The following is a 26,941-nucleotide window of genomic DNA, read 5'->3' as shown; positions in this document are numbered from 1 at the left end:
AAAAGCCCTGCTGAGGGCACAGCCTGTGCAAAAACAGGTTTGGCACTGGGAAAGAATGGAGCATTTCCAGAGCAGATTAAATCTTCCAAGACTTTGAGCTGCCAGTTTGAAGAAGCCTACGCATTTTGCAAGTTTTTAGAGTCTTAGGACTTGGTCTAATTTAAGCAAATTGGCACATCCTGAGCACTAGAGAGAGATCCTTCTGCTAAGTTTTGTCCTCTGCAGCAAAGCATAAGGAAGAGAGAATTACTCAATATAGTGTTTGGGGAAAAAAAAGTTTGCATGGGCAGAACAGCATTTCTTTTTTTTTCCAAAGCTGAGACGGTGGGGCTTTTCATTACTCTCTCAGCAGTGGCCACTCTACATGGAAAGTTTCATTCTGAATGGCTAAAGTCTGGCAAAGCACCAAGCAGCTGAGACAGACTCTAAAATAGTGGAAAGTTGTGGGCAGGCTCAACAACAGGCTCTGCCTTTAACTCACAGCCCTTGACTGCATCAGGCATCCGGATGAGCATGTGTAAGATATGAGGATCTGCTGGAGAAACAGCATCTGGGAACTTTTCCCTCTCCTTGTCTTAACTAAGGGATGCAGAGGGATGAACAGCAGCTTACAGGCTCTGGGGTTTGTGTGGGAATTGCCACTTACATGTAAAATCTGCAGTTCCCAGCACAAGAGAAATGTGCAGCTGGACCTGAGGCAGCCCCTGTGCAGCCCTGGCATGAGGTGGGGCTGGAGAGAGCCCTGTCTTCTTGTACATTGTGGTGGTGCTTGTCTTCTCATCTTTAGTGGTGGATCTTGATGATCTTAAATGTCTTCTCCAACCTAAATGATTCTGGGATCCTGTGGCTGCTACAGGAGCAAATCCAGCACATGTGTGTCCATGGGGCTCTGCAGTAGGAATTTTTCATCCCATATTCCATGTATCTGCCAGCCCTCTGACCTTACAGACAGACACTGGAGCTGCTGAGCTGGCCACAAAGGGTGGAATTTTTATCCCCTCACAGAGCTGGATTTAGTTTGCTCCCACAGGAAGATCTCCTCTGAGAGCCTGGACACACAGGTCCAGGCTGAGGCCATCGAGTGCTGTGTCCTGCTGCCACAATGGCCATAAACGGGGCTGGCACATGGCTGAAACCTCTGTGGGCAGGAGCTTTTCTCAATTGCCATTTTTAAAAGCTCTTGGCCATTTTCACACAGGTACCTGCAAACCAAAATATGGAGGTTTTCCCCTGGGAAGAGGGAAAGAGCTGCTGGGCAAGGCTGAGCCCATCACAGGCACCCTGCCCAGCTAAGCCATCACAAAGCATTCAAGTGGCTCTTCCACTCTCACGTTTCTCTTGGCCACTTGGTTCCTCTTATTTTAGCTTTGTTTGAACAATCTCCTTGGTAACTGGAGACAGAAGCAGAATTTTTTCATTCTCCTCACTGGATTGGTCTCCTGCCTATCTCGGCACTGGGAGGGATCCTTGGCAAACCTGTGTTTGCTTTTTTGTTCCCACCATAGGCTTTAACCCCATGGATCACTGGGGACCTCAGGATATCTGGTGTCTCTTTCAAAGGGTTTTTGTGCCCCGAGTTTCAGGTGAGAGGGATGTATTTCACGACTGAATTTATTTGGCAGTGAACAGGTGGTGTGTCAGTCACAGTGTGAATGGTGACTCCTAAAGTTGCCTGCATGCTCCTGACCTCCAGAGTGTCCAGCAGCAGGGAAGCTCCACTGGAATGGCCCTTGTCAGGGTGCTGCAGCCACCAGAGTGGCAAAACCCTTCAGCAGGGACAGGGAATGGCTCCTGCTGTGGCAGCACTCTCCAGCCAGGTCCCACAGCCCTGCACACTCCTGCTGAGGACGTTGGGGTCTTTTTGGAGCCGTTTCTGTGGGGTAAAGGCATTCATTCCTGGCAATTCCTAAAGACCTGGAGGTGTTTGAAAAGGCAGGGGAAAAATCCCATCTCAACCGATACATTTTGTTCATCTCAGCTCTGGAGATGGAAGTCATTGAAAAGGAAGAGGGCGGGGAAACCAACAAACCAAACAACTACCAAGCTGTCTGCAGATTTGCTGGGCTGGAGACAAGGAACCCCACTGCTGGTACTCAACCCCAGCACATGCTTTTCCTTGGCCAGAGCCATCCCCAAAGGATGAAAATAGCAGTGTGAATACATGAGGCATCACCATTAGTGCAGACTTGAGATTTTGGGGTCATCTCTTGACTTAATGGTCCAAACAGTGTCCCTGCTTAAGGCAGCATTTTCCCAGCAGCAGCCCCTCTCTGGGGGTGGATGATGCTTTATGGGGCATTGTCTGAGCTTGCTGGCCTTATCCCTGGATAGAAAGGACAAGAATGCAGGATCTGCATCACCTCCCTCACAGGGCTTTCCTTGTGGCACAGTGACAGCACAGCAAGGCACTGGGGTGTGGCTCTCAGCTTGGATGATGGTCTTCAGAAATGAGCATCCCTGATGTTTCAAGCCTATGTAATGACAGCATTTCATGTGCTGGGACCCAGACACTTCACTTGGTCTTTTATAGCATCAGGTAACCTCTGATACTGTCCCAGCACGGGGGACTTGCCAAAGGGAATCTGGACCAGGGGTGAATTCTTCATCCAGTCACTTAAAATGCTGAATTGTGAGCATTCCACTTGAGCCTCCCTAGAACCCTGGCTGAGGATAACTTACAACTTCTTCTAGTAAAAGTTCAGTGTGAGTCCACTGTCCAAGTCTTGAAGTCCTTCACTGGGCAGGGGATGATGAATGCAGTGATGGCCAAGTGTTTATTCCTGTCACACCGTCAGGAGGCTTTGATCCTGCTGCTGGGTCACCACACCAAGGATTTCAGAGGAGTGTCTGGAAAAGCAGAGCCTGATCTTTGGGGCCAGCCATCAAATAAGAGGAGTCAGACTCATGCCTGGCTGAGCATGGAGCTGAAATGATGGTGGATGCTGCTCTTGAAAGCAGACCTGCACATTCTGTATTGATGTTTGCTGTTTGAATTTTTGTGGCATGCCCTCTGCTGTCACTGAGCATCCCTCATCTTCTCCTTCTTTTCCCATGTGCAGCTGCTTTTCCAGCAGCAGAGCTGGCTGTCAGCAGCCCTGGCAGAGTGGCAGGGCACAATCATGACTCCTTGTCAAGTGTCTTCCCAAATAAGAAGGGAAATTGTTCCTCGCCCTGAAACCCAGGCAAGCAGGAATTGAAATGTGCCTTCTCTGGGAGGAAAACACTGCCAGGATTGATACAAAGTCTTGCTGTAGTGGCAATGCTGGAGCAGTTCATGCACAGCACATGTATTTTGGGCTTCCTTGAATCCTGATTCCTGATGCTGAAGCCATGCTGTTAGACATTGACCTATTATTTCTGGTGGTCGCCACTGGTTTTTTTTGTCAGGTTTAACTCGGCAAAGTTGCTAAATGATTTACAGAACTGCAAAAATGTCCTGTTTTGCTGGCAGTTGCTCATTGAAATTCATTTTGTGGAGGCCAAAAGCCATATAAATAAGAGTGATGTCTTCTGTTTGAGGAGCATTGTCATGGCAACTATCCAGGTGCACACGGGGAAGAGCAAGTCATATTTATTTGAAAGGTGAGAGCAATTATTGTCATGAGGAGGCACCTGGCTGCAGAGAAAAGCTGGATGTGTATTTGGGTGCAAGAAGCAATTGTGTGCCAAGTTTCTGTCCCCTTATTTACCTGCCTGGAATACCCACAGACCCGACTGCCCAACCAGGTCAGTTGAGAGAAAATCCCAGAAAGGCAGACCAGGGGGAAATGCCAGATTTTGGCTCTTAACCCTGTAGGCTTAGAAGGGGGATTTTCAGGCTTTTATTCTGAGCAAGGATGCTGGGCTGGGCTGAGCCCTGGGCAGTCAATCCTTTGCTTGCAGCACAGGCTGGATTTTTCAGGACTAATGCAGTTTTCAGCTGGCATGGGCAGGGCTGTGCACAGCCAGGGGAGAAGTTATTTCCACTCTGTCAGCTTTCCTGGGTACCTTAAGTAATTGCTGCTGGGGGTGTTCTTGATCAAATTCACATCAAATGTGTTTTCCCTCCTAGTCATCAATGGTATTGCACTCTTTGGGCAAGCTGTCCTTGGAGCTGCAGACACTGATCTAGATTGGTCTCCTGTTTGATTCCTCAGGGATCCTGCCTTCAGCAGGCACTCTGGGAGCTTTAAGGGCTGTGGATCATAATCACTAGACATGCATGGCAATGAGATTGGGAAAAAGCAGGAAAACATCTTTTTCCTGGTGTCACCACATCCAGAGCCATGGAAGAGGAGGCCACAGCTGGAGCTGTGGAAACATTTCAGCATGACCGAAGGCTCAGGCACTGGTTTGGGGCAGATGAAGAGAGTCCCATTCATCTTCACCCAGCTGGTCCCTTGCAAGATGTGACACTGGCAGATGGATGAAGAAGTGCATTAGTCAGAGCACAGAATTCACAGTCACATCAGAGCAAACATTGAGGATTTGCCAGAAAAACATTTCTGATCTGACAAATCCTTCTCAATATGGTCTTCCTAGGAGGAGAGTCAAGCAGCATTCAGTCTGGCATGTGAAATCATCTTACCTGGCAATCGTTGCTCCTAAAAAGTATTTTCTGAGACACTGAGCATCAGCTGTGCCTGTCATCTCCCAGCTATTCGAGCAGCAACAGCCCTCAGTCTTCCTGTCTCTGCAGACCACGTCTCGTGCCTTGTGTTTCTGCAAGGCCAGGGAAGACCAGGCTGGATCTTGTTCCAGGGTTTTCCTGGTGGTGATGCTCTGGAGCAGGACGGTGTTGTGTATTTGAGCCTTATGTTGTCATTTAAACTCAGCACATCCCGAGGCCAGGGGAGCAGTTGGTTTATGCAGACATGGAAATGACAACACAGCCCTGCGGTCTGATGGATTCAGGAGACCTTGGGGAAGGAGGTGGAAAGGCACACAAGAAAATGAGAGTAGCCAGATGAATTTTGGCTCCAGAGGTGGGGGGAAGGTGTAGAGGGACCATTTCCACTTCCCCCTCCCCTTGTGTGCTGTGTCCAGGCTGGTTTGCTCAATCATTTTGGGAGGCATTGGAGTGTGAAGCCCCGTGCAGACCTGGGCTGCTGGACCAGCAAACCAAGCTGCCACATCAGATCAGCTCACATCCCTACTTCCCAAAGCATGCGTCATGCTTCGTTTCAGGCAGGTTTTCCTTTTCCTTCCCTGTCATGTTTGCAGAGTGCTGCAGGCAGAATTTTCATTAAGTACAGACATTTCGTGTCAGCAAGGCTTGGTTTGGCAAAGGATCCTGCGTGGGTGACTCATGGGACATCTTACACAGATGGGAACCCATCAGCAGGGACAGAAACCCTGACAGACCCTCTCCTCTGCCAAAGACCACTGTTGAGCAGCTAAAAGAACAAGGTGTGGCACTAGGTCTTTCACATAATGTGGCCCATTTCTGCCCCTCTTCTGTCCCTCAGGAAGGTTTGTCCCTGTGCTGGCTGAGCAGGTGTCACGTTGCCCTCACCTGTGTCCCCCACCACACACACACGCGCCCTGTGGCTGGCACAAACACCTCCACCATGGACCTGGGTGCCTCTCTGTACACGAGGCTGCCACCTCCTCACCATAAGGTGCAATTTTGTTGTCAACTGGTGAAAGAAAAGCCCCATCACCTCCTTTTCTTCCCAGCAACAAGCAACTTTCTTCCTCGAGTATCTGTCAGGAAATTGAGCAGGAAAGCTGCTCTTGGTGCTCTGTTCCAACCATGCCCAGGGGTCTGGTCCAGGCTCCTCACTGTGACTGGGGGCCATTTGTGTGGCCCTGCTCTCTGACTCAGGTGGTGCCCAGCTGTGATGATGATGATGATGATTTGGGAGTTTTCTTGCCCCAAAGCCCCTCTGCACAGGCAGAGTCACTGCCCAGTGACCTGTGCAAGGCTGGGAGCTGCCCAAGCCCATCTCCCATGGCAAGCTCTAACTTCAGCTAATTAAGTGAGTGGCTGACAGGCAGATGTATGAGAAATCAATGTGGCAGGGTTCTGTGGGAGTCTGGGAGCCCGTGCTAGGACAGGCAGCACCGATGGATGTGGCTTTGCAATGTCACCTCCAGAACATGTATCCCTCATGGCTGTTCCTCAGTTAATTGATGGCCCTCTGGGTGGGAAGTGCTGGTCTGCTGGGACACCAGGGCTGGCAGCACCAGGCTTAGGCAGCACAACCCACTCCTGGCTGCCCAGCCTGGATGCTGTAGCTGTGAATCTGCAGCTGAACATCCTCCAAGCTACTCCTGTGGCTCTCCTGGGCAATCAGTGGAAGCTGGATGGGTGACAAGCTGCAGAAGTGCATCATTCCCTCTGTTGATTCAGGAACAAGTGTCTGTGCAGACAGCAGCAGCATGCCACGTTCTCGTGGGCAGGCTTGTTACTGCCTGCTCTGACAGCTGCTTGTGTGTTTGTTGTTTTCCTGGCCCACTGGAGACACCACTACTGACTGTATGCAGAACTTCTGGGCCAATCCAGCTCTGGCACGGCTGTGGTTCTGAAAGAAAGCTGGACTTGGGACATCTCTGCTCCTGGAGATCTGGCCCTGCCAAGCAGTGCCCTGGATGATGTCCCCTGTCCTCCAGCATGTCCTGCCTGAATCTTTCCAGAGCTGGCTGCTGCTGCCCTCCAGGCTCCCGTGGTCCTTGCAATGCTGGTTGCTTGCCTGAGCCAGGAGAGGGGTTTCTGCCATTTCACTGGGCTAAGCAGTGCAGTGGAGATTGGGAATGGCAGGAGTTTTGCAAATACACTCAGCATTTTCACAGGTGTGTCATGACTGTGCAGTTGTTTGGGTTCAAAAGGAATGCAAAGGTCCATGAAAATCCTCATCAATCATTTCTGATGCCATTTGATCCCTTGAGGGAAAAGTCCAGTGCAGACAGGAGAGCTGGGAGTCCCAGATCCTTATATCTTTGCCCCATGCTGTGCTCATCTTCTCTCCTGTGGTCGAAAAAATACTCATAGAGAAATATTTTGCTGTTGATCTCTGTCCTGCTCCTGGCACCCCGTGCCAGACTGTTCTAGCTCATTGCATATGTGCCTGTGCCTGCACACTCATGGCATTGCTTTCAGGGTGCCTTCCCCAGCTGGCACTTTGCTCTAAGCTTTGCTTCTCTTCTTGTCCTGCTTTTGCCATGGTCCATTGTTGTAGCAGCTCTTCCCTAGAGCATCACCAGCCAAGAGGACTTTTCCATGGGCTGTGGTAACCAAGGGTTATGTGTGGGAATGCTGTGATAAAAGACCTCTTCAGTGTGAATGAAATAGCGTGATTTGAAATGAAAAGTAAGTCCTGATGGAGAGCATTGGACTTGGAGTGAGGGCAGAGCCCACAAAGTCACCACCTCTCTCCTGTTGCTGCTGGGTGTCTGCAAGAGGAGAAGAGCTGGAGCTGAAATTCAGCAAGACCTGTTTACTCTTTGATTTCCAGTATATGGAAATGGGATGAAATTCATTCCCTCAGCAATTGCTTGGGCTGCAGACTCAGGGAAGAGCAGTTTCTGGCACAGATGGGTCATGGATGCCCTCAGTCCTCATGGCAGAGCAGGGCTCCTTAGCTCAGGTGAGATGGACCCAGCACCAGTGCAAGGAAAACCCAGCAGCACAAGCCCTGGTTTGCTGCTAACTTGTCCCATGGTATCACTGGAGGAAGGAACAGGGAGGTGTCTCAAGACTGGTGATTTATGTCAACACAGGACCTCTGTCCCCAGGATTCTTCAGAAATTGTTCTTTCCCACCTGCAGCACGACTGAGGGTCAAAAGAGGGAAAACTAATCCAGCCATTCCAAAGGCTGTGGTGTTGTGCACTCATGGGATCTTGAGTGTTTGGCTTAAATACTCAGCTCCAGGAGACGTTAGGTTATGGCAAAAACACCAGCCCAAATCAAAGCTGATTCTTGGCCACTGTCTAGAAGGGGAGCTTGGAAACACCATCTATATTGACCCCAGATTCCCATAAGGTGAAGAAAATGTGTAATGGTTTAGAGGCTGCTTTTATCCCTTGTTTTTTTCCCTCTGTCTTGTGGCTTTGGGACACGTGGATCCCGGCCCTGCAGTCACACAGCATGAGGGGTTTCAGGGTGCTAATAAGAGTCCCTTTGGTTTTCTGTTATGCGCTGTCACAGCTTTTTCTGGAAGAGCCCCTGAGGCACAGGAGACAGAGATCTAAAATACAAATTTCAGCAGGTACTTGTGCTGTGGGGGCTCTGGTCTCCCCATCCTGCTGTGTCCAGCTGGGAAAATGCAGGGACAGATGCTGCAGGCAGGGCTGTGGCTGCTCTTTGATCCTCAGGCAGCCATCCTGGCTCTGCCCCACCTCATTCCCACCACGCCCTGGACCTGGGAGAGGAGTGAGAAGCAGGGACCACGTGGAAGGGTCCAGCAGGAGCAGGGGGACACCAGTGCCTGTCCTAGATTGCTGTAGCCAGCAGTCCTTACTGCATGCAGGATAAAAGGTGCAGTTGTCTGGCCCTCCTCCTTTGCACTGCCCAAGCCCTGCCACGTGTGTGCAGGACCCTGGAAGGGGCCCTGTGGCAGGCAGAAGGCTGGGATGGAGATCAGACACTCTCTAACAATAGCCTGTGTTATTTTCACATCCTTGCTGTTTCTCAAACACCATTAGGAGGTAATCCTTTCCTCCAGGATTGCAGTCTCATCCCAGGGACAAATTTGCCTCAGCAATTTTTGCTGATTGGAAATTCACCCAGAGAGCAGACTTGCCATTTGTTCTGCCTACCCATTTTCCCAGCAGCCTTGTGCAGCAGAAACAGCAGCAGCACACAAGTCTGCCCAGCACAGGGCACTTGTTCACACCCTGGAGTGATCACTTGGAAAACTGCATAACACCACCACCTCCTGGCAGTGGCACTTGAAGCCCCGTTATCTGCTTTATTCTGTGAAGTACTATTGCTGCTGTACCTAAGCATCAGATTTTTATTTTCCTTTTTAATTGGCACACAGATTTCTGTTTGTGAGAGAGAATTATTTTGTGGGGTTTGAGGAGTGCCACACATGGCAAGCCAGAGTACACCCATAAGAAGTTTATGTCTTGATGTCTCTGCTGCCCTCAGAATTTAAAAAGGCACCTCTCTTAATTAACTTTCCTGAGGGGAATTTTCCTGCATGAGGCCAGGATGCAGTGTACATTTTAATGGGAGCTGTCAGGAAAATTATTGATTTGATTAGTAATGTTTCTGAAATTGTGCCATTCTGGTAATTCTATCAGGTTGTCTTTGAAAGCTTAACTGAGAGCATTTTTATATCCTTCATTAGTTTTTTAATACATGATAATTTCCCCTAACTCATCAACGCAACGCAAGATCAGCTGCCTGCTTGGTAACCATTTTTCCTGTGTACAAACCTATTGCAGCAATAATTACAAAGTGAACAAATTATTACAGATATTCATTATAAAATACAATTACACTGAGCCGTGCTGCATTGTTACACTTTTCACAGCCATCACTTGCTCTTGAGTAAATGGTTTCATTAAAAGCATGAAGGGCAAACTTAATACACTTCTGACTCACAGCAAACAGCACAAGAAATCATCCTGGCTGTTCCTCTGAGTGCTTGAGGTGTTTACCCTGAATGAGTAGAAAATGTTGGCCCTGCTGCCAAATACTTGTCAGCTTAGCAGAGGGGCTCTGGGTGGCCAGTGCAGATGTGCAAGGAGAGGAGAAAGCCAGAAATCATGGCAGTGTGGCCTCAGTTTCGCTCCCCTAGAGCGTGGCTTTCGTCCATGTTTATGGGTTTCAGTGCTGGGACCTGCCAGGAACAGAAGAACCTCCTTCATCATGTCTTGGAGCAGCCTTGGGGCTGCTTCAGCTTCTGCTGGGTGCCCGTGGAAAGCGCAGAGGAGCCAGGAGTGGGATGGGAAACATTTCTGTGAAGGAAAAGGCATTCAGGCCTGGGCAGGGAGGGAGCAGTGGGAAAGCTGGTTCAGGTAAAAGCATTCACAGGAGGGCAGTGCTGTCAGGTGAGTGTGGGGGGAAAGCAAACCCAGCCAGAAGCAGACACAGGACTACAATCACTGCCTTGGCTTTTTGTTTGGTGCTGTTCCTTGTCTGGATTGAGATGAGAGCCAGGAGGAGGTCCTGTCCCCACAGCAGTGCCAGGACAGTGAGCAGAGCCTCCAGGGAGGAGCAGAGGCTGCTGGATTTCTGTCTGTGCTGTCTTTGCACTGGCTTTGCTGTAGGAAGGACCACAGTAGCACAGGTCCACCACCCCATGTTTGTTCCCCAGGTTTGGCCACCTTCTGGTGAGCAGCTTTCAGCCAGCTGTTTCTGTGAGTCCCTGAAAAGAGCTGAAACACCTCTGTGCTAATTTTCTTCCTCTATTTTTACTTCATTGAGTGGCTCAAGAAGCAGATCTCTCTCCTGGTGGCCACAGCCTCCTGTGAAGCTTTCAGCTTCTGTGGTGTGTGCTTGTGGCTGTGCTCTGAGCAGTGACTCGGCCTTCAGACCTGGCCCGATGATGTTCTAGGGGCAAATTCAGCAACCCCTGGGTCATGTGAGAGGGCACTGCTACTCAGCTCTCTAATGGGAGAGGACTAAGCCTTGAAGGCTTGGGAAAGAGCGTGCAGCTTGTAAAGTAAAATTTAAGAAACAAAATCCCACCGTCAGTGAAGCTTTCCATGTGCCTGCCCTAACCAGAATGGCCATTCTTCCTTTGCACTCCGTTCACAGAAAAAGTCCTAACTCCAACATCCCTTTCAAGCTTGTAAATCAGAGCCTCCAAAGCCCGAACTGAGCAGCTGATCATGATGTTGTTCAGGAATCTGCTGAGCCTGGGGAGACAGAGCCCCTTCCATGCCCAAGCTTGAGCATCATGCTTGCAGGGGCTTGGTCTGTGCTGGTTCCCAGTGCTTGTGCTCATGCAATGTGTGCAAGCTGCCAAGGGGCTGTTCTACACCACAGGTTTTTGGAAAGGAATGTCTTGCCAAGACACCTCTGGGGAAGGTTGGCCCAGCCTGGCCATGCCAGGGAGGATGGCACCTGCAGGCTGCTGGTGCTCTGTGGTCCTTGCCCATCCTGAGACACGCTTGGCCTATTGGCTCCTGCCCTTTGCTTTTGACTGTGCTGTCCCTCCAGCCTGTGCCACCAAAACCACTGTTTTCTGTCCACAGCCCCCTTTTCCTACTCTTTCCACCTTCCTCCTCTACCTTCTTCTCCTTCTCCTGTTCTGCTCCCTCTTTCTCCTCCTCCCTTTTCCCCCCTTACTCTTGAATCTCTATTTCTTCTTCTCTGTTCCAGCAAAACGATATCAATCAAGGTGATAGATGATGAGGAGTATGAGAAAAACAAGACCTTCTACCTAGAGATCGGGGAGCCCCGGCTGGTGGAGATGAGTGAGAAGAAAGGTGGGGGATGTGCTCCGGGGCTGAGCCCAGCCTGTGTGTCCCTGTCTGGCTCACTCATGTCTGGCACCTGCAACACCGAGCTCACATCCCCGGTGCCTATGGAAAAGGGCAGGAGCAAGGCCACTTCCCATCCCCCTTGAGCACAGCCTGTCCCCAGGCCAGCAAGGCACGACCTGGGCCAGGTGGTGAGGATGCTCCTGCCCTTCCCCATATGCCCCAAAGGGGGGATGTGCAGCCCCTTCCTCCATCCAACCATCTCTGTCACCACAGCACCCGGGCGGACGTGACCTGCATGTGTGTGCGATGCCAATCATGTGTTTGCCTCTGTCTTGTGTTCCCACAGGAAATTCATTACCCTTAGAGTACTTGACCGTGAGGAGTATGAGAAAGAGTGCAGTTTCTTCCTTGTGCTTGGGGACCCGGTGTGGCTACGACGAGGAGTGAAAGGTGTGAGAGTAAAACCAGACCAGCTCTCGAGGCGCTGCCGCTTTCTCTGTGTCTCCCTACTCTCACACTCCTTTCTCCTCGCACTTTGGCTCCTGGCCGTTTTGCCCTCCCTCCTCTGAAGCTTGGCCGCTGCACCTTTTTGCTCTGTTTTCTTCTCTCTTTCGTTTGGAGAGGACTCCGTCCCAGCCCAGGGAGCGAGGAGTGCTCCTGGCAACCACCCCGGAGCAGGAGTGTCACCAGCCCCCAGAGACATTTTGGGAGTGCTGCCCTGCTGTGCCTTCATTTAATCCAAGAGAACATCCAGCCTCGACAAGTAATAAGGGCAGCGCTGCATCATTTTTATCAGAAGATAAAACAGCTTTCACTTGAGATAAAATGCATGGCCAGAGCAGTAATTTTAGCCTTTTTATACTGGCACTAGGATCCGAAAATAGACGAAAATCACAGCCCAAGTAGGTAATATCATGAGATGCAATCAGTTTAGGTAAATCAGGTTATGCTCAAATGAAGTTTCATGGCTCTGCATTGGATAATAGCTTCTCACAGGAATAATAAAAACAATTTCCTCTTTCATCACATTTCTAAACCAAATGCCAAACTTCCCAAAAAGACAGAGTTCACCTATTTTCCCATGCTATTTTTTTTTCTACTAGAAAATTAAATGAGGATTAATGGCAACAGCTGGTTCTGCACACTACTGGTGGCTGAGCAAGAAGCAGTTTTAGAGTTACTTAAGAGATGAACCATTATTAAAGCCTCTGCAGAAGATTCAGTCTGTGTGCCTTGGAGCTGCTTTCTAGTTTCTGGGACATCAGCTCTCCCTCCAGCAGGCATTAGGCTGTAATATTTCTTTGATCAGAACAGAGAGGGCCCTCAGTGGTCCCCACACTGAGTGGGAGCACGTTCCTCTTCAGCTCAGGTGCTAAGTCAGCTGCATCATCCCCTCCATCAGTTTCCCTGATGGTTTACGTGACTACCTAACAAAAGCTGGGCTAAAAAATCAGACACTGGCATGACTCAGGCACTGCAGGTGGGGTCTGTGTCATTAAATGGTGCTGGTGGCATCTGTGGAGCATGGACAGTACAGCCAGGATTAAGTTACATATGGAGGACTCAACTCAGCAGCTCCATCCTTGCCCACAGGGGCCAGTGTGGGCTCAGCCTTGCAAGTCCAGCAGGAGCAAACATGCTTTCCAGATCCAAGGTTTAAAAATTGTGACCCCAGCTCTGAAGATCCCAGATGAAATTTTTATCTAAAAATAAAAGGAAAAGGAAAAAAATTCTTATCTTCCTGGTCACAAAGATAACTGGGGAAACCTGAGAGAAGCTCAGGCTTACTGGCTCACTAAGTGGAAGGCAAGACAAAACTTTAAGGGACTACTTAAAGCAGCTATTTGCTGCTTTGGCCATGCAATTTAAAAATCTGTTTTTGTTTTAAACTTGTTTCTTTGTACTTGGTTTGGTACAAGAAGCAGTGAGGCAGGAGGAGCCCTGTGCTCAAGAGAGACGAGGGCATCTCTGAAATGTCACCCCTGGGCTGTGGTGGGGCCCAAGAGCCACCAGGGCACTAAGGGAGAGGCTTTTTCTTTTATTTTGGATATCTAAAATATTAAGCAAGAAGACCCTTGAGCCAAGCCTTGCCACAGACTTTTCTTCTCTGATTGTCTGTGCCAAAAGTGCAGCTGCCACCGGAGCCATTGCTCCCCATCAGGCAGCTGGAGGAGGTCAAAGCCAGTAGCTGCTGCACATGGGACATCTTATGTCCCCCCCGGGGCAGAACTGCCTCTGAGACCAATGGAAGATCTTGCACATACAGTTCAAAGGGGGAAAATGAATTTTTGGGAGCGTGTCTTCTAATCCCATACCTACCCCATATTTGCAGTGGTTTTTATTTTAAATCCACAATCCCATGAAACATTTCTGTTTAGTGTCTTTCTCTTAACACTAATGGTATCCTGCAGCTTTACAGATCTGAAATCTCTGCCCTGGGATCTGGTGTCTTTCTGTGGATATCCCTTTTGATTTCATTATTCATTTACTTTTCTTCTTCTGTGTTTGTCTCTGTCTCCTTCACAGCCCTGTTGTTGAATGAGCTTGGTAAGCGCATTCATTTTTCCTTTCCATTTTTCTGGTTTGCATATCTTTGGAAGACAATCAATTTTGCTTGATGTTTTTCTTTGCTCACAGCATTCTCTTTTAGGGTGGTCAGCACTGTTTAAGCAAGCTCAGGTACCTAATGCCCCATCTTTCCTTAGAGTAGAGCCCCAAAGTCACCAATATTAAGAGGTGGTGCAAGGAGCATTTTTGGGGGGAGGTGGTGCTGTTACAGCCAGAGAAAACCTACCAGTACCCTGAGATACAAACCTGTGCCACACAAATGAACCCATCACCTCTAAACTGGCGTGGCAATACAGGATTTCCTGGTGGCTGGGAGATGCTTGTGGCTGGACAGGAAAGTTGGCCAATCCTTTACAAACTTTACCTCCTGTCTTGGGGAGACTTAGAGCCTGAGAAACCTTTGAATTTCCTTGCTGGCCACCTCCAGGGTAGGGCAGCTGGGGAGTGGGCATCCTCATTCCCCACGCACCTGCAGCCCCAGGACAGATTTCACACTATCCACACCATATATCAGAGACCAAGGGGTGGCAGCTTGCAGATGTGGGTTAAAAAGCCTGTGTTCAGGTTTCCCCACACTATCCCTGGGGTGTGTGCTGGGGAGCAGACCCCATGTCCACAGTGGGGCAGGGAAGTCTTTGTTCACGTGCAAATGCTAATCCTCATTTATTCTCTCTCTCTCTCCCTTTTTCTCATTTTTGGTTTCATCTAGGTGGCTTCACTATCACAGGTATGGATTTCTACTCTTCCCCTGTCCCCTTGTTCCTTTCTCTTATTGGCCATATGCTCACCCTGCTCTTTCCTCTTGGTTTCCTCTTTGCTTTTGTTCTGTCCTGAAGGGAAACTCCGCTATGGTAAGCAGGCGTGGAGCCGCGGCCTGCCGGGCCCGGCCAGTCCCGCTAACCCTGTGTGCTCCCACAGAGTGCTCTGCCTGCCTCACACACCTAACTCAGCCTCAGGGAGGGTCACCTGTCACCCCCCAAGCCACAAACAACCCCTCTCCATGTCTTGGAGCAGGAGGGGCTTCTCCATTTGGTCCAGCTGTCCCTTCCCTGTGCACAGGGCCCTTTCCTCACTTCCCAGGCCCAAGCGCTGCGGGAAGGGCAGGACTCCATGGCTCCTCTGGCATGAGCCAGCCAAGCTTACCTCCCTCAGCTGAACAACACAGGACAAGAAGGTCCTGGGTCCCCACACATTGCTCCGCAGGAGCCCTGGAAACATAATTGAGATTTAGGAGGCTCCAAGGTGGGTCTCTCTGGCCTGCAGGAGGAGAAGGGCTTTCCCTCAGCTCTGTGCCCTCTGAGCAGACAAGGGGCATCCAGCAAGGGAGCAGCACTAACCCCGTGTGACATAAGAGTGGAGTTTACTAACTGCATGGGGACAGCTTGTAGAGTGTGTGCAGTCCCCCCTGTTGATCTCCTGCTAATCACTTTAATAGGCAAACCTGTCTTCAGGAAAGTCCAGGCTAGAGATCATCCTCTTCCTTGCACCGTGGTCTCCATCCAAGGTACCTGTGGTGTGGCACCATGTCAGTCTCACATGGACTGACTGGGGTGTTTGCCTACTGATAGATTAACTCCAGTCCTTTTTAGCCCTGATGTTCTCCTGCCCATCCCTCAGGTGGACTGGAAGGGAGTTCAGTGGGGTCTGCACAAGGGACAGTGACAAAGGAAGTGTTGCCTGCAGTCCCCATGCCCCAGAGGTCACACAGATGACAGCAGAGGTGCAGACCTGCTTCACTGATCTTGTACTCCCTCTGCTGCCTCCTCTTTTAGGGTTTGGAGCCAGGCACTGGCCTGTGGATGGTTTCTTACATCTGTGCTCTTCCCTCCAGTCCCACCATCACAGCAGGCGTTGGCTGCCTGCCCCCTCTCCAAGGCAAAGGCCTGCTCAGAAGGAGGCAGAGCCAAGATTTCATCTGTGTCTCAGCCCAGGAGCTGCTGACAGAGCTCTCTTGCTGTAACAGGCTGGTGGAATTGCCCTGACTATACCTCAGTGCTGACCTGGAGTGCTGGGGAATGGAGCAGCCTTAGTGTTGATCTTTCCCCTTCCCAGCAGCCCAGTGGCAGAGGCAGCAATTAATTACCAAGCAATAAGATATTCCCCAGCCCCAGGATGAGCAGGACTTGTCTGAGGTTGGATGAGTTGCAGACCTCTTGGTAGCATTCCATACAGCTATCCTGTCTGTTGCTTCATGAACTCCTTCTCTGCTGTTCTGTCGCTCACGCTCCCACCTGGAAGCCTCCTGACCTCCCCCTCTGACAGGAGGCCAGATCCAGAGTGCCCAGCTGGGCCTGCTTCACCCACGGGCTCTTTGCTTTGCAGAGGAGAATGAGGAAAAGCAGCCCCTGACCAGCAAGGAGGAGGAAGAGCGTCGGATCGCAGAGATGGGGCGCCCAGTCCTGGGGGAGCACACCAAACTCGAGATCATCATTGAGGAATCCTATGAGTTCAAGGTACTGTTCACATCCTGCATCCCTGTTCTTCTTCCCCCTCCTCCTTCTGGGTCTGTGCAGCACTGGGAGGCACATGGTGATGGTATAGGAGCAAAGCAAGGCAGTGCATGGAATCACACAGGAAACAGGAGCTGAGGTCCCAAATGCTGCAGGTTGCTTTAAGATATGACCCTGTTGTCACAGTGAGTTCTACACACTGCTCCTACTTACAGGCAGCCTTGAGAGAGCCCCAAGCCCGGCACTCCCAGTGCAAAGGGCTGATAACCCCAAATGCAAGTAATGGTTGTGCAGCTCAGCTGCCATGAATTCATGTGCCAGGCCAAGAGCAGAAAACTGGTCATTTCATGATCTTCTCCATTTTTCTGTAGTATAAAAATATAACAGGCCACCCTTACTATGGCTCTGAGATGGTTTAAACTCCCATCCATGAGCAGGTTTCCTAAGGTCTTTTTAGCAGCAGCGAACGGAATTGCAAGTACTTACATTTGGGTCTCTTGAGCTTAAAATCTGCTGAGCTTGTTCCATAAACACGTTCCCATAAACAGTGGCACTGGTGGGCTTTAGCCCTGTATCTCCAGCCCCTAATTCTGTGCTCTGCATCTCCCTCCACAGAACACAGTGGACAAGCTCATTAAGAAGACGAACCTGGCCCTGGTGGTTGGCACAAACAGCTGGAGGGAGCAGTTTATTGAGGCCATTACTGTCAGCGCGGGTGAGTTTGGGCCGCAGCTCCAGGTGAATTACGATCACCCTCGCCTCGCCTCGGCTGCATCACTAACACAGGCTGTAGTGGAGCAGCAGGAGGCAAAGCAGGTGGCAGAGTTATTTACAGCTTCTGCATAAATAAGGCAGCTGATTAAAGCCTTTTGTGAGGGCACCTTGTCTCATGTGTAGGAAACCTTCTGCGTGAAGCGTGTCTGTAGCACCAGGCAGAGCAACACCTTGGCTGGTAGCAGACGGCAGAGGGGGAAAAGTCAGTTCAGTGGGAGAGATCTGGGAGGAGAACACAGTGTGGAAATTCAGAGTGGCATAAATAAGGCTGGTGTGAAGCAACAGTGCTCCCCTTTCCTGGTTCTCCCTGTACCTCTGTGGTGAGGACAACGCAGTAGTGAGGGTGCAAACCCTGAAGGCAGTCACTCTCTCTGAGCCAAAATTCTCCCTTGACACACCCTGCTTTCTAGAGTTCCTGCTGCCCCAGCCAGCTGTGGCTGGAGGATTATGGCTCAGCAGCCCAATAGCTGCAGCAGCACATCATATCTCTGGTTGAACCAGATCCTGTGTGATCTTATCTTCCCTCCCTTGGAGAATTGCCTTTCCCTCAAATGCCTTGTTGTACCATTCTCGCAGGTGCCACTGCCATGTTTACCAGTACAGGATATATTATCATTCCCATATATGTGGAAGAAGGAAGAAAGAAAGAAGGTCTCCTCCAGATGTTGTTTTAACAGCTGGAAATACTATAAGTTACTGGCTGGATGTTACAACCCCAGAGCCCAGCCTGGGCTCTGTGTGCGCACATTAGGGCAAAATCAACCAGCTTAAGTTAAATCCCTGGGGAAGGCAATTACCTCTCATCTGGCTAATTGTGCACTGAAGTGCAAGGGGGAGCACTCAGCTTCCTACCTCTAACTCTGCTATACAAGGTAACCTCTGCCCAGCACCAGGTAATTAAAAATGATGGCAGTACCATTTGCCCTCTGCCTCTGGAAAACAAGGGCAGGACACTGTGCAGCAGCTTTCTCCTCAGATTGTGATCCCTCTCTTGTAGCACTGTTCTTCTCAGAGCCTCCAGGCAAGAGCCTCCCATTATTTTGTATTCAGCATGAACTTATCATGCAAGACAATCCTTGCTGCAGGTTTTGTAGCTAACATGGCTAAACTAATCTATGCCAGAACCAATTATGTAATTGCATCCCATGTTGAAGCAAAGATAGTCACTGATGGTTGGATCCCATTTCTGTGACACATGTAAAGACTGCAGTTATGTGGAAGCCCTGTTGCCCCCATATCTGGAATATAAAGCCATGATCAGAGCTAACAGATGATTAACAAGCATTTAATAAATGAGATGTATTTTGGTGGACATGAGCTGTCCCTTGCAGTTGTGGATCTCAGTGGTAGTTTGTCTCTGAGCTCTGGAGGTACCCAGGCTTTATTTCCTCAGGCTTTGTGCCAAGTAAGTTAAAATGCCTTAAACACTGGAGTTTGGGCTTGAGTTTTTTCCCCCACAGCTCCCTCTGGATACCAGGCGAAAGTCCCGCATCACCACTTCAAAATGTAACATCCCAGCTGAGAAAAGAAACATTAAACCCCCATTTCCCACCCAATGATCAACCCAGGGCAGTGTTTGCAAGGGGTGGAGCAGCAGAAGGTGAGGTCTGTGCAAGGGCAGTGCAGGTGCAGACAGGGCTGTGCCACACTGTGCTGTGCCATTCTGGGCTGTCCAGAGCCTGTCACTCAGCTCCTTTAGTCTGCTCCCAAAAGCCATAAAGCTTCTGCTGCAGCAAAAACATTCTGGGGCTTGCAGGCCTGTTTGTGACTGCACCCCTGGTCACCATCCTGTGTTTCAAGTCACCTCCACAAGATCTGGCCAGCTCTTCAAAACAGAGACATCATGGCTGTGTAACAAAATGATAGGCACATCTGGATGAGTGTTATGACAGTGGCATTCATGTTAGTTTTTCAGTCTGTTTTATCATCTCCATAAAGATTCAGGTCCATAGCAGTCCTGGTGCCTCCCTGAGCTTGGCAGAGGATTGAAGTACCTGCTGCAGAATTACAGCTCGAGCACAGCATCGTGTATCCTGCCATTAGCAGCCTTTGCACATTGAGGGAAAACACAGGCCAACATAGGTTTTCCAGGCTGGAAAACTGCTCCTTATCTTCACAACAATGCACAGGAATGGATATTTATATCTGCCAAAACAATAACACTGATTAGCTGCTGTTTCTGCCATAGTGAGTTTGAAGCTCCAAAGCTTGCATCTTCCCCTTGCTAAGGAGTTTCTTTCAACAGCCATGCAGGGAGACCTGGTGGTCCACATCCTTGGGGGGAAGATAAAAAGCATGGAAAGACATGGAAAATCACCAGACAAAATGCAAGGGATGTCTTTAGCACGACTTAGCCTTGGAATCCTGAACATTTGTGACTTAGAAACTCATCCTTGTTCCTTAAGGGCAGCAGGAAAGCTCCCACTGGCTTAGTTGGAAAAGTGTCACCTCCCCTTCAAGTCTGGAAGTGGTTCCAGTGTGAGCAGGAGTTTTTGACCATGCCCCAGCAGTGATGTTGTGCACTGTGCCAGGCTGGGGAAGCCCCACATTTTCCATGCAGCTTGCCCAAGGCACAGGCTGGCCAGCAGGCTCTCCAGACAGCTCCTCAGAGCTGCAGGAGCCAGGCAAGGGGCCACCAGCCCCAGGGGACTCCCTGGTGGGGTCACCCCCACCCCGTGGGGACTCTCTGCAGGCTGGATGCCAAGGGCTTTTGCAGAGACAGGTGAGGTGCCAATGCCTGGAGCAGGAAAGGGAGTTCCCACTGACCCAGGAGAGACCAGACAGCAAGGAATGGGCAACCAGACTTATAGGGAAGCATGTGAAGGGGCAGGGAAATGCAGCAGGGAAGGACAGCCAGCAGTGATTGAGCAGGGAGGCTTTAGGGTGGGCAAAAATCCATCACTTGATCCTGGTTTGCAGCAAAGGTAAGGTGAAGCACCAGAGCAGCTCAGCACCATCAAAGCCAGCTGCCTTTCCAGAGAGCTGGAAGCAATTGCAGGCACTTGTAGAAAGCAGCTCAGAGCAGCCCAGAAGGGGCTTCCCTGTGGGAGTCTCCACAAGGCAGGAGTTGCTCATTGGGTTTGCCTGCCCCGGTCAGCTCCAGCCAGCACGAGCTTGGTTTTTTCCCACTCCTTCTGGGGGAAGAGCTCTTGAGCAGGAGCTGAGTCCTAGAAATCAACTGATGGTTAAACTCAGGCAGAGGTGCCAGCACGAGGCCCTGCATTTTCTGAAGTGCAGGTTGTTTTTTTCAGCCATTGCCTCTGGGGTGTGTCCCTGTGCTGTGGAAAGGGGCAAGGAAAGGCCATCGAGCCACTCTGATGATTGCTCAGAAAATAAGATATTTGGAAGTCAAGGCCTTCCAGGGCCCAAATCATGAGACACAGCATTTTGGGGACTGCAGTTGCACAGGAGCTTTGCCCAACATCTCCCAGGATGAGCAGACCTGATCAGGCACTGCTGTTTTCTCCAGGGGAAGATGACGATGACGATGAATGTGGGGAGGAGAAGCTGCCCTCCTGCTTTGACTACGTGATGCACTTTCTGACCGTCTTCTGGAAGGTCCTTTTTGCCTTCGTGCCCCCGACAGACTACTGGAATGGCTGGGCTTGCTTCGTTGTCTCCATCCTCATGATTGGCCTCCTGACAGCCTTCATTGGCGACCTGGCATCCCACTTTGGCTGCACCATTGGCCTGAAGGACTCGGTCACTGCCGTCGTGTTTGTCGCCCTGGGGACATCGGTGCCAGGTAAGCACAGCCACGGGCTTTGTTGTGAAGCTCCATCCCCACCCAGGCTGGGGCTGAGGCTGGGGCTGTGCTCTGCAGGATCCCAAAGCACAGGTTTGAGATATAGATGGAAATTGGTTTGCAGATGGGCTGAAGGATAGAGCCAGGATGTGGATTCAGTCCCATGGGAATTATTTCAAGGCCCATCCCACTGCAAAGACTGTGAAGTACCTGTTTCTGTGGGTAGCCCCCCTGGTATCCACTTTCAGAGTTGGAATTGGTCTTCAGTTAAAATGCTGCCAGCATTAGCAGTCCTGCATTTTAAGCATCTGCTGCTTTCACCTTGCTCCCGGGTGAATTAAGTGTGAGTCTGTACTCAGGGCACACTTTCCAGCATGGACACCTTTGTATGAGACAAGGTTCAGATGGATCAAGGTGAGGTTGCTGAGCTGAGGGAGCTGCTTGAAATGTAGCTTGTGAAGCTCTGTGGATTCCCATGTCAGCCTGTGCCTTTCACTCAGCTTGTCCCATGGGCTGTGCTGGGCAGGCAGAGCCTGATTTCTGAGCAGGGGGCTCTGACCCACCCCACCATCCTTTGCATCGGTCACACCTTCCCTCACCACCTTCAAACTTCCAGTTATCACACCCAGATGCTCAAAGATCCTGAAATTGTCCTAATGCTAGCAAAGGCAAAGAGAAGAAGCAGCAGAACGAAAAAAGAGCAGATCTAGGGCAAGGAACAGAAGAAGGAGCATTTTTTAGACCTCTGGCAGTAGAGGCTTTAGCAGAAGGTTTGCAGAGCTTCTTCACATGTTTGACAGTGAAAATCTTCCCTCCTGCTTTGGCTGGCATAAGGTGGCATTTAAGCAGTTCTTTTTTAGAATACATTGGGCTACTCTTGTTTCAGTTGGCTCCCAGGCCATGCTGTGTTAGCTGGGTGCTGGTTGGGCTCCTTCAGCCCTGATTTCCAGGAGATGGGCAGGCACCAGAGGAGGGTGCAGAGAAATCAGCACTGACAGGGACCTTCTCTGCATTGAAAGCAGGATCTGCTGCTCAGACTTGCAGAAGTGCAGGTGGTTGTTTCTACACTCATTTCTTCTCCCCCAGTGGCAGCTGCAGAGCCATGGAGGCACCAGCACTGTCCCCCAGCTCTGTCACTGCACCATGATCAAGGCCTTTTCCTTCCTTTAGGTGCATTTCCATGGCAGCTTTTTTTTTTAAATAAAGCAGACTTTTGATTTCTTTGCTGCAAATGGACCCTCTCACTGTGCTTATATGTGCCCGTCCCCTCCTGTTCCGTGGAGCTGGATCTTTGTGCCAGGCTGCACTTTGCTGTCACACCTTGGAGCCCGGTGGGGAGGAACAGAAAGCAAATTCTGTAGAATTAAAAGATGTGAAATATGACCTCATTGTTTTTTTTCCTGAGCCACACTGAGCTGCCTGTACCCAAGGGGATCTGGGAGGGCAGATATGTTCAGGACTGACCTTCTCATTGTTAGATGACAGCGCTCACCTGAACCAACCTACAGGCTAACCCCTCCTGCTCTTCCTTCCCCCTGCAGATCCAGAGTGGGTTTGGATGTAAAATCAGCACTTCCCTGTGGCACAGAGCAGTGTCATGCTGGTCTGCCTGACACAAGGTTTTCCATTAAAATGGCCAGCCAGGTTTTATCACTGGTGTTAAAGCTGGCAGAGCATCTGGGCAAGCATGCACCCACCCACACGTTTTTTCTTCCCAAGGGATGGAGGATGGCCTGGTTTACCAAGGTATCAGGGCCTGCACAAGGCACTGGACTTCAGGGAGGCAAAAGGTTCTAGAGGCTATTTCTGACTATTGAAATTCCCTCCTGTGCATTTCCAGACCCTGATGGTCCAAGAGAACCAGATGGTCCCCCGATTCCCTGGAATTTCCATTAGAAGGGGCCGTACCCTATTCCCTTACCCATTACTTTCTTTCCCCAGGTGTTGCCATTGACATTTGTCCCCAAGCTGCCCTCTTTTCCTGGGTGTTTCCTGAGGGTTTCTCCCCATCTTTCCTTTGCAGACACATTTGCCAGCAAAGTAGCAGCAACGCAGGACCAGTATGCAGACGCGTCCATCGGGAATGTCACCGGCAGCAATGCTGTGAATGTTTTCTTGGGCATCGGGGTGGCCTGGTCCATTGCAGCCATCTACCACGCGGCGCACGGACAAGCCTTCCAAGTCTCCCCTGGCACACTGGCCTTCTCCGTCACCCTCTTCACCATTTTTGCTTTTATCAGTGTGGGAGTGCTGCTCTACCGGCGGAGACCCGAGATCGGAGGTGAGCTGGGCGGGCCGCGGACTTCCAAGCTGCTCACATCCTCACTCTTTATCCTCCTCTGGCTCTTGTACATATTCTTCTCATCTCTGGAAGCCTACTGCCACATAAAGGGCTTCTAAAGGGACAATCAGAGATAGTAAATATGTGTATATCTATATATATCTATATAGAGTGATATATAGGTATAGATATAGATATAAAGCTGTGTATAATGAACAGAGAAAGAATAGAAGAGATTTGCCATGTTCACACACCTGCTGATGGAAAGCGGCTTTGGAGCATCCTTTGAACTAGGCAGGACCCCAAAGCCAGCAGGACCCCTCCCCAGGCAGCGGCCCTAGCCAGGAGCCAGGGGCAGGGCCCTGTCTGCAGCTCGACCAACAGGAGCGGCCGATGGCCACCGAGCCCCTTCCATGGCTGACTCCCACCCGCTGGCCCCGGGAAGACGGATGAGAAGGCGACCGGGGCGCGCCGGTGTGAGCAAGGCCAGAGTAGCTGGTGAGAAACAGAGCAGTGGGCAAGGGAAGGAGAGGAGAGCAAGGGTTCTGATCTCCCACCGTATCCAGCTGCCTTCGCCACCCGGGAACAGGCCCTCTGGCCCTGCTGGAGAGGAGCGAGAGACCGAACTGAAGACAAGGGGAAACTGGGAGCTTTCTAAGGATAGAACACAAACCGTTTTCGTCATTGCTTTGGGGTTGGTTTTTTTGTTTCGTTCTGGCGTGTGTAGCATTTCCCACCCACATGCCCCTCACCTTTCCCTGTCCGTGCTTTGGGGGTGCACAGCCGCAGCCTCGTGTCCCGTGTCCCAAGCCGAGGCCGCGCGGAGCGGCGGGAGCCTTCCTCCCACTCCTCCGCCTCCTCGGGCATGCTGTCGTGGTACTTGTAACATTTGCATGAATGAAATGAAATCTATCTGTATATAGCATCCTATAGCGATAGTCCTTCCAACCATGTGGGTTGAGCATTGCAGATTACAAGCATTTTCTTTTCACTGGGTTTTATTTATTTTTAGTTAGTTCGGTTTTGCCATAGGGTTTTGCTCGTTTGTTTGTTTGTTTCCTCTTAGCGGGGGTGGAAAGGATGGAAAGCTGTCCCCACTCACTGCTCGTGGCATGGCTCCATGAGAAGCAATAACAGCCATGCAGTTGTAGGCTTTCAGGGGAGGAAAACCCACACCCCAGAGCCCTCAGGCTCTGTCCAGCTGTGTGGATGGGCTCCTCTGACATGATGAAGCCAGTGTGAGGCCTCCTCTGCCCACAGGAGGTGTTACACAGGGTCCCAGGGAGTGGGGTGAGCAGTCTGAGGGGAGCAAGCTTGGCTGACTCCCAGCACCCCACATGCTTCTGCCTTTTGAGTCAGTGGCTGCCTCAAAGCCCTTGGCCCCCTGCTATTGCCTGTACCCCCAGAGGTGTAGTGACAACCCCTGTTTCTGAGTGTTAAGCCATCAGGACCAGTCCCCAAAGCTGGTCCTTCCCCACAGCCATTTGGAGGCAGAGCTGAAGGGCCGTACGAGATCTCCCACTCCACTGAGCGTGACCAGGACGCATCCCCCACGAAAAGGTCGTGTTTTGCACTCTCCAAATCCCAAGTCACTGGACAGGATGAGACAGGGAGGTGTGACTCAGCATCACCCCCTGGTGCCAGGAGTGCAGGCTGGGATTGAGAGCTGAGCCAGGGAAATGTGGGTGTAGAGCTCCCCAGGGCGCAGACACTGGGCACTGGTGTTGAGAGATGTCTCCTGACCCGCTGCCCTTTGCCAGGCCTCCTGACATTCCAGCCAGGCAAACTCCCAGCCTGCATGCCCATGGTGAGCTCTTCCCACTCAGCTGAAAACCATGTCTGATGCTTGTACCATAACCAGCTGGCTGGGGGTATTTGTACTCATCTTGAACTATCTGTGGAAATTTTAATTAACCTGCTGTAAGATTTTCTCTAGGAATATGAAGTTGTGGGTTGTTTTTTTTCTTCTCGAGCCTTTTTTCACTTTTGATTTGTTTTGGGGTTTTTCTTTTTTGTTTCTCATTGTTTTGGGGGGAAAATCAAACACAGGTGCAGGTTGTTCAGGTTTATGATTACCTTTATGTACAATGATTTCATTTTCATCTGTTTGGCTTCATTTTTTTCTTTGTGTGTATTGCCCACCACTATAGGCAGTGAGTCCACTAATTGTGATGATCCTTATCAATGGTACACAATGCACAGAGAAATAAAGTTTGTAATGATTCCTGATGGATCCAGTACTGCTCCTGCATATTCTCTATGGAAAACCCTTCTCTCCCCTCCAGCTGTTTCCATCGTAGCCATCTCTCCTTGACTCATTGGTTTGCCTTCCCTGTGTTTCTGCCTCTGGCAGAGGCAGTGGTGCCTTGGCACGGCCACCCCTGCCCCATCCCATGCCCTTCCTCCCTCTCCATCTCCATGGTGCCTCAGGCTCGGTGTGTGCTGCGCTACAGCCACGGCTCACAGCCTGCTCCACTCTCAGGGGAGGCAGGAAACCACCCAGGGACAAAGCTGCAGGGCAGCCCACCCTGCTGGGGCCAGGAGCTGCCCCTGTGCTGGGTTAAGCCCTGCCCTAGGCTGGGGGAGAGCTGTGGGGGTGCCCCAAGGTACCAAGCAGCCCTTTCTGCTTGTGTCCACTATAGAACTGCCCCTGCTCTCACTACTGCCTCACAGTGACCTGTGAGGGTTAAACCACGAGCTAACCATGAGGGAGAATGCAAGAGGTGCATTACCAGGGCCGTGTCCATGGGTGCCAAAGCAGATCTGGGGCACCCCACAAGGCTGAGCTGCTCTCAGGAGGTGCCTGCCCAAGCCCCAGCCCAGGTACCAGGGGCCATTTCAGACCCATCTGTGCCTCCACACAGCTCAGCCAGCACTGAGGAGCAGAAAAGTCTCCCCATGGCCAGGGATGTTGCTCCTCCCTGTGCTTCATCCAGCATCTGTTGAGCTGTCCCCAGATAAACCCTCCCTGCAATGCCTGGGAGGTCCTGCTCTGACAGCTGAACTCAAACACCAGCCCTGGAGATGGGCCCCAGGCAAGCACTGCCTTCAACATTCCCGGCAGAGAGCACAGCCAGCAGTGTCCATGAGCTTCTCCCAGGCAGTGGATTGTGAAAGCAAAGCAGCTCTTCTGACCCAGTAATTGCATCTGCTGAAAGGTGATGTGGGTGTTTTCCCCTCATCATTTGCTTCTTCAGAATGAATTGCCTTCGCTGAAGTAATTAACAAGTCAAATGGGACTTGTGTGGCCACTCAGGTTAGCAGACAGTAAATAACTCTGCTGCTCACAGAGCTTTCCAAAGCAATGATGGAGCAGTGCTTGCTGAGGACAAGGCTGAGCACCAGCCCTGGTCATGCAGTTGCTCTCTGCCAGCTGTGTGCTTTGGGCATTTTTACCAAGGCTGTGCCCAGTGTGACCTGAGTGTGCCCAGTGTGACCTGAGTGTGCCCAGTGGCTCGTGGAGGGGTCACAGGGAGCAGCCAGGGGAAGCAGTGTTCCCAAGGGTGCCAGGCCTGCTCTTCTGCACAGTCTCCTCTTCAAAACACACTCTCCAAAGGCAGAAGAGAACTGCCCTCCCCAAGAAGGCACTGGCTGGCAGAAGACACTGGGAGGCAGCTGGAGGAAGCACATCCCCAGCACAGTCACGCCTTGTCACAGTTCAGCTCCCTGGATCTCCTGTCCAATGCCAGAACTCTCCCATCTCTTCCTCATCCAGCCTCCCACCCTTGCCTGCACGGGGAGAGCATCGAGCACCTCTGGT

At 50.9% G+C, this 26,941-nt stretch overlaps 1 protein-coding gene across 1 annotated transcript in view; it reads left to right on the top strand.

Annotated features, from left to right (window-relative positions):
* Positions 1 to 24,366, top strand: part of LOC128946602 (sodium/calcium exchanger 1) — a 103,518-nt gene extending 79,152 nt beyond the window's left edge. The window contains exons 3-9 of the mRNA XM_054290504.1: positions 11,260 to 11,366; positions 13,890 to 13,910; positions 14,641 to 14,658; positions 16,254 to 16,384; positions 16,997 to 17,096; positions 20,625 to 20,900; positions 22,924 to 24,366. Coding sequence (XP_054146479.1) covers positions 11,260 to 11,366; positions 13,890 to 13,910; positions 14,641 to 14,658; positions 16,254 to 16,384; positions 16,997 to 17,096; positions 20,625 to 20,900; positions 22,924 to 23,300 — 1,030 coding nt within the window. The 3' untranslated portion in view covers positions 23,301 to 24,366. The remainder of the gene's footprint in view (positions 1 to 11,259; positions 11,367 to 13,889; positions 13,911 to 14,640; positions 14,659 to 16,253; positions 16,385 to 16,996; positions 17,097 to 20,624; positions 20,901 to 22,923) is intronic.
* The last annotated feature ends 2,575 nt before the right edge of the window (positions 24,367 to 26,941 follow it).

Source organism: Melozone crissalis, unplaced genomic scaffold, assembly GCF_028551555.1.
Source record: "Melozone crissalis strain CALT ecotype California unplaced genomic scaffold, PUWL_Pcris_2 ptg000081l_1, whole genome shotgun sequence".
NCBI classification, from domain to species: domain Eukaryota; kingdom Metazoa; phylum Chordata; class Aves; order Passeriformes; family Passerellidae; genus Melozone; species Melozone crissalis.
The sequence above is the reverse complement of the archived record's forward strand: the minus strand, read 5'-3'. Positions and strand labels throughout refer to the sequence as shown.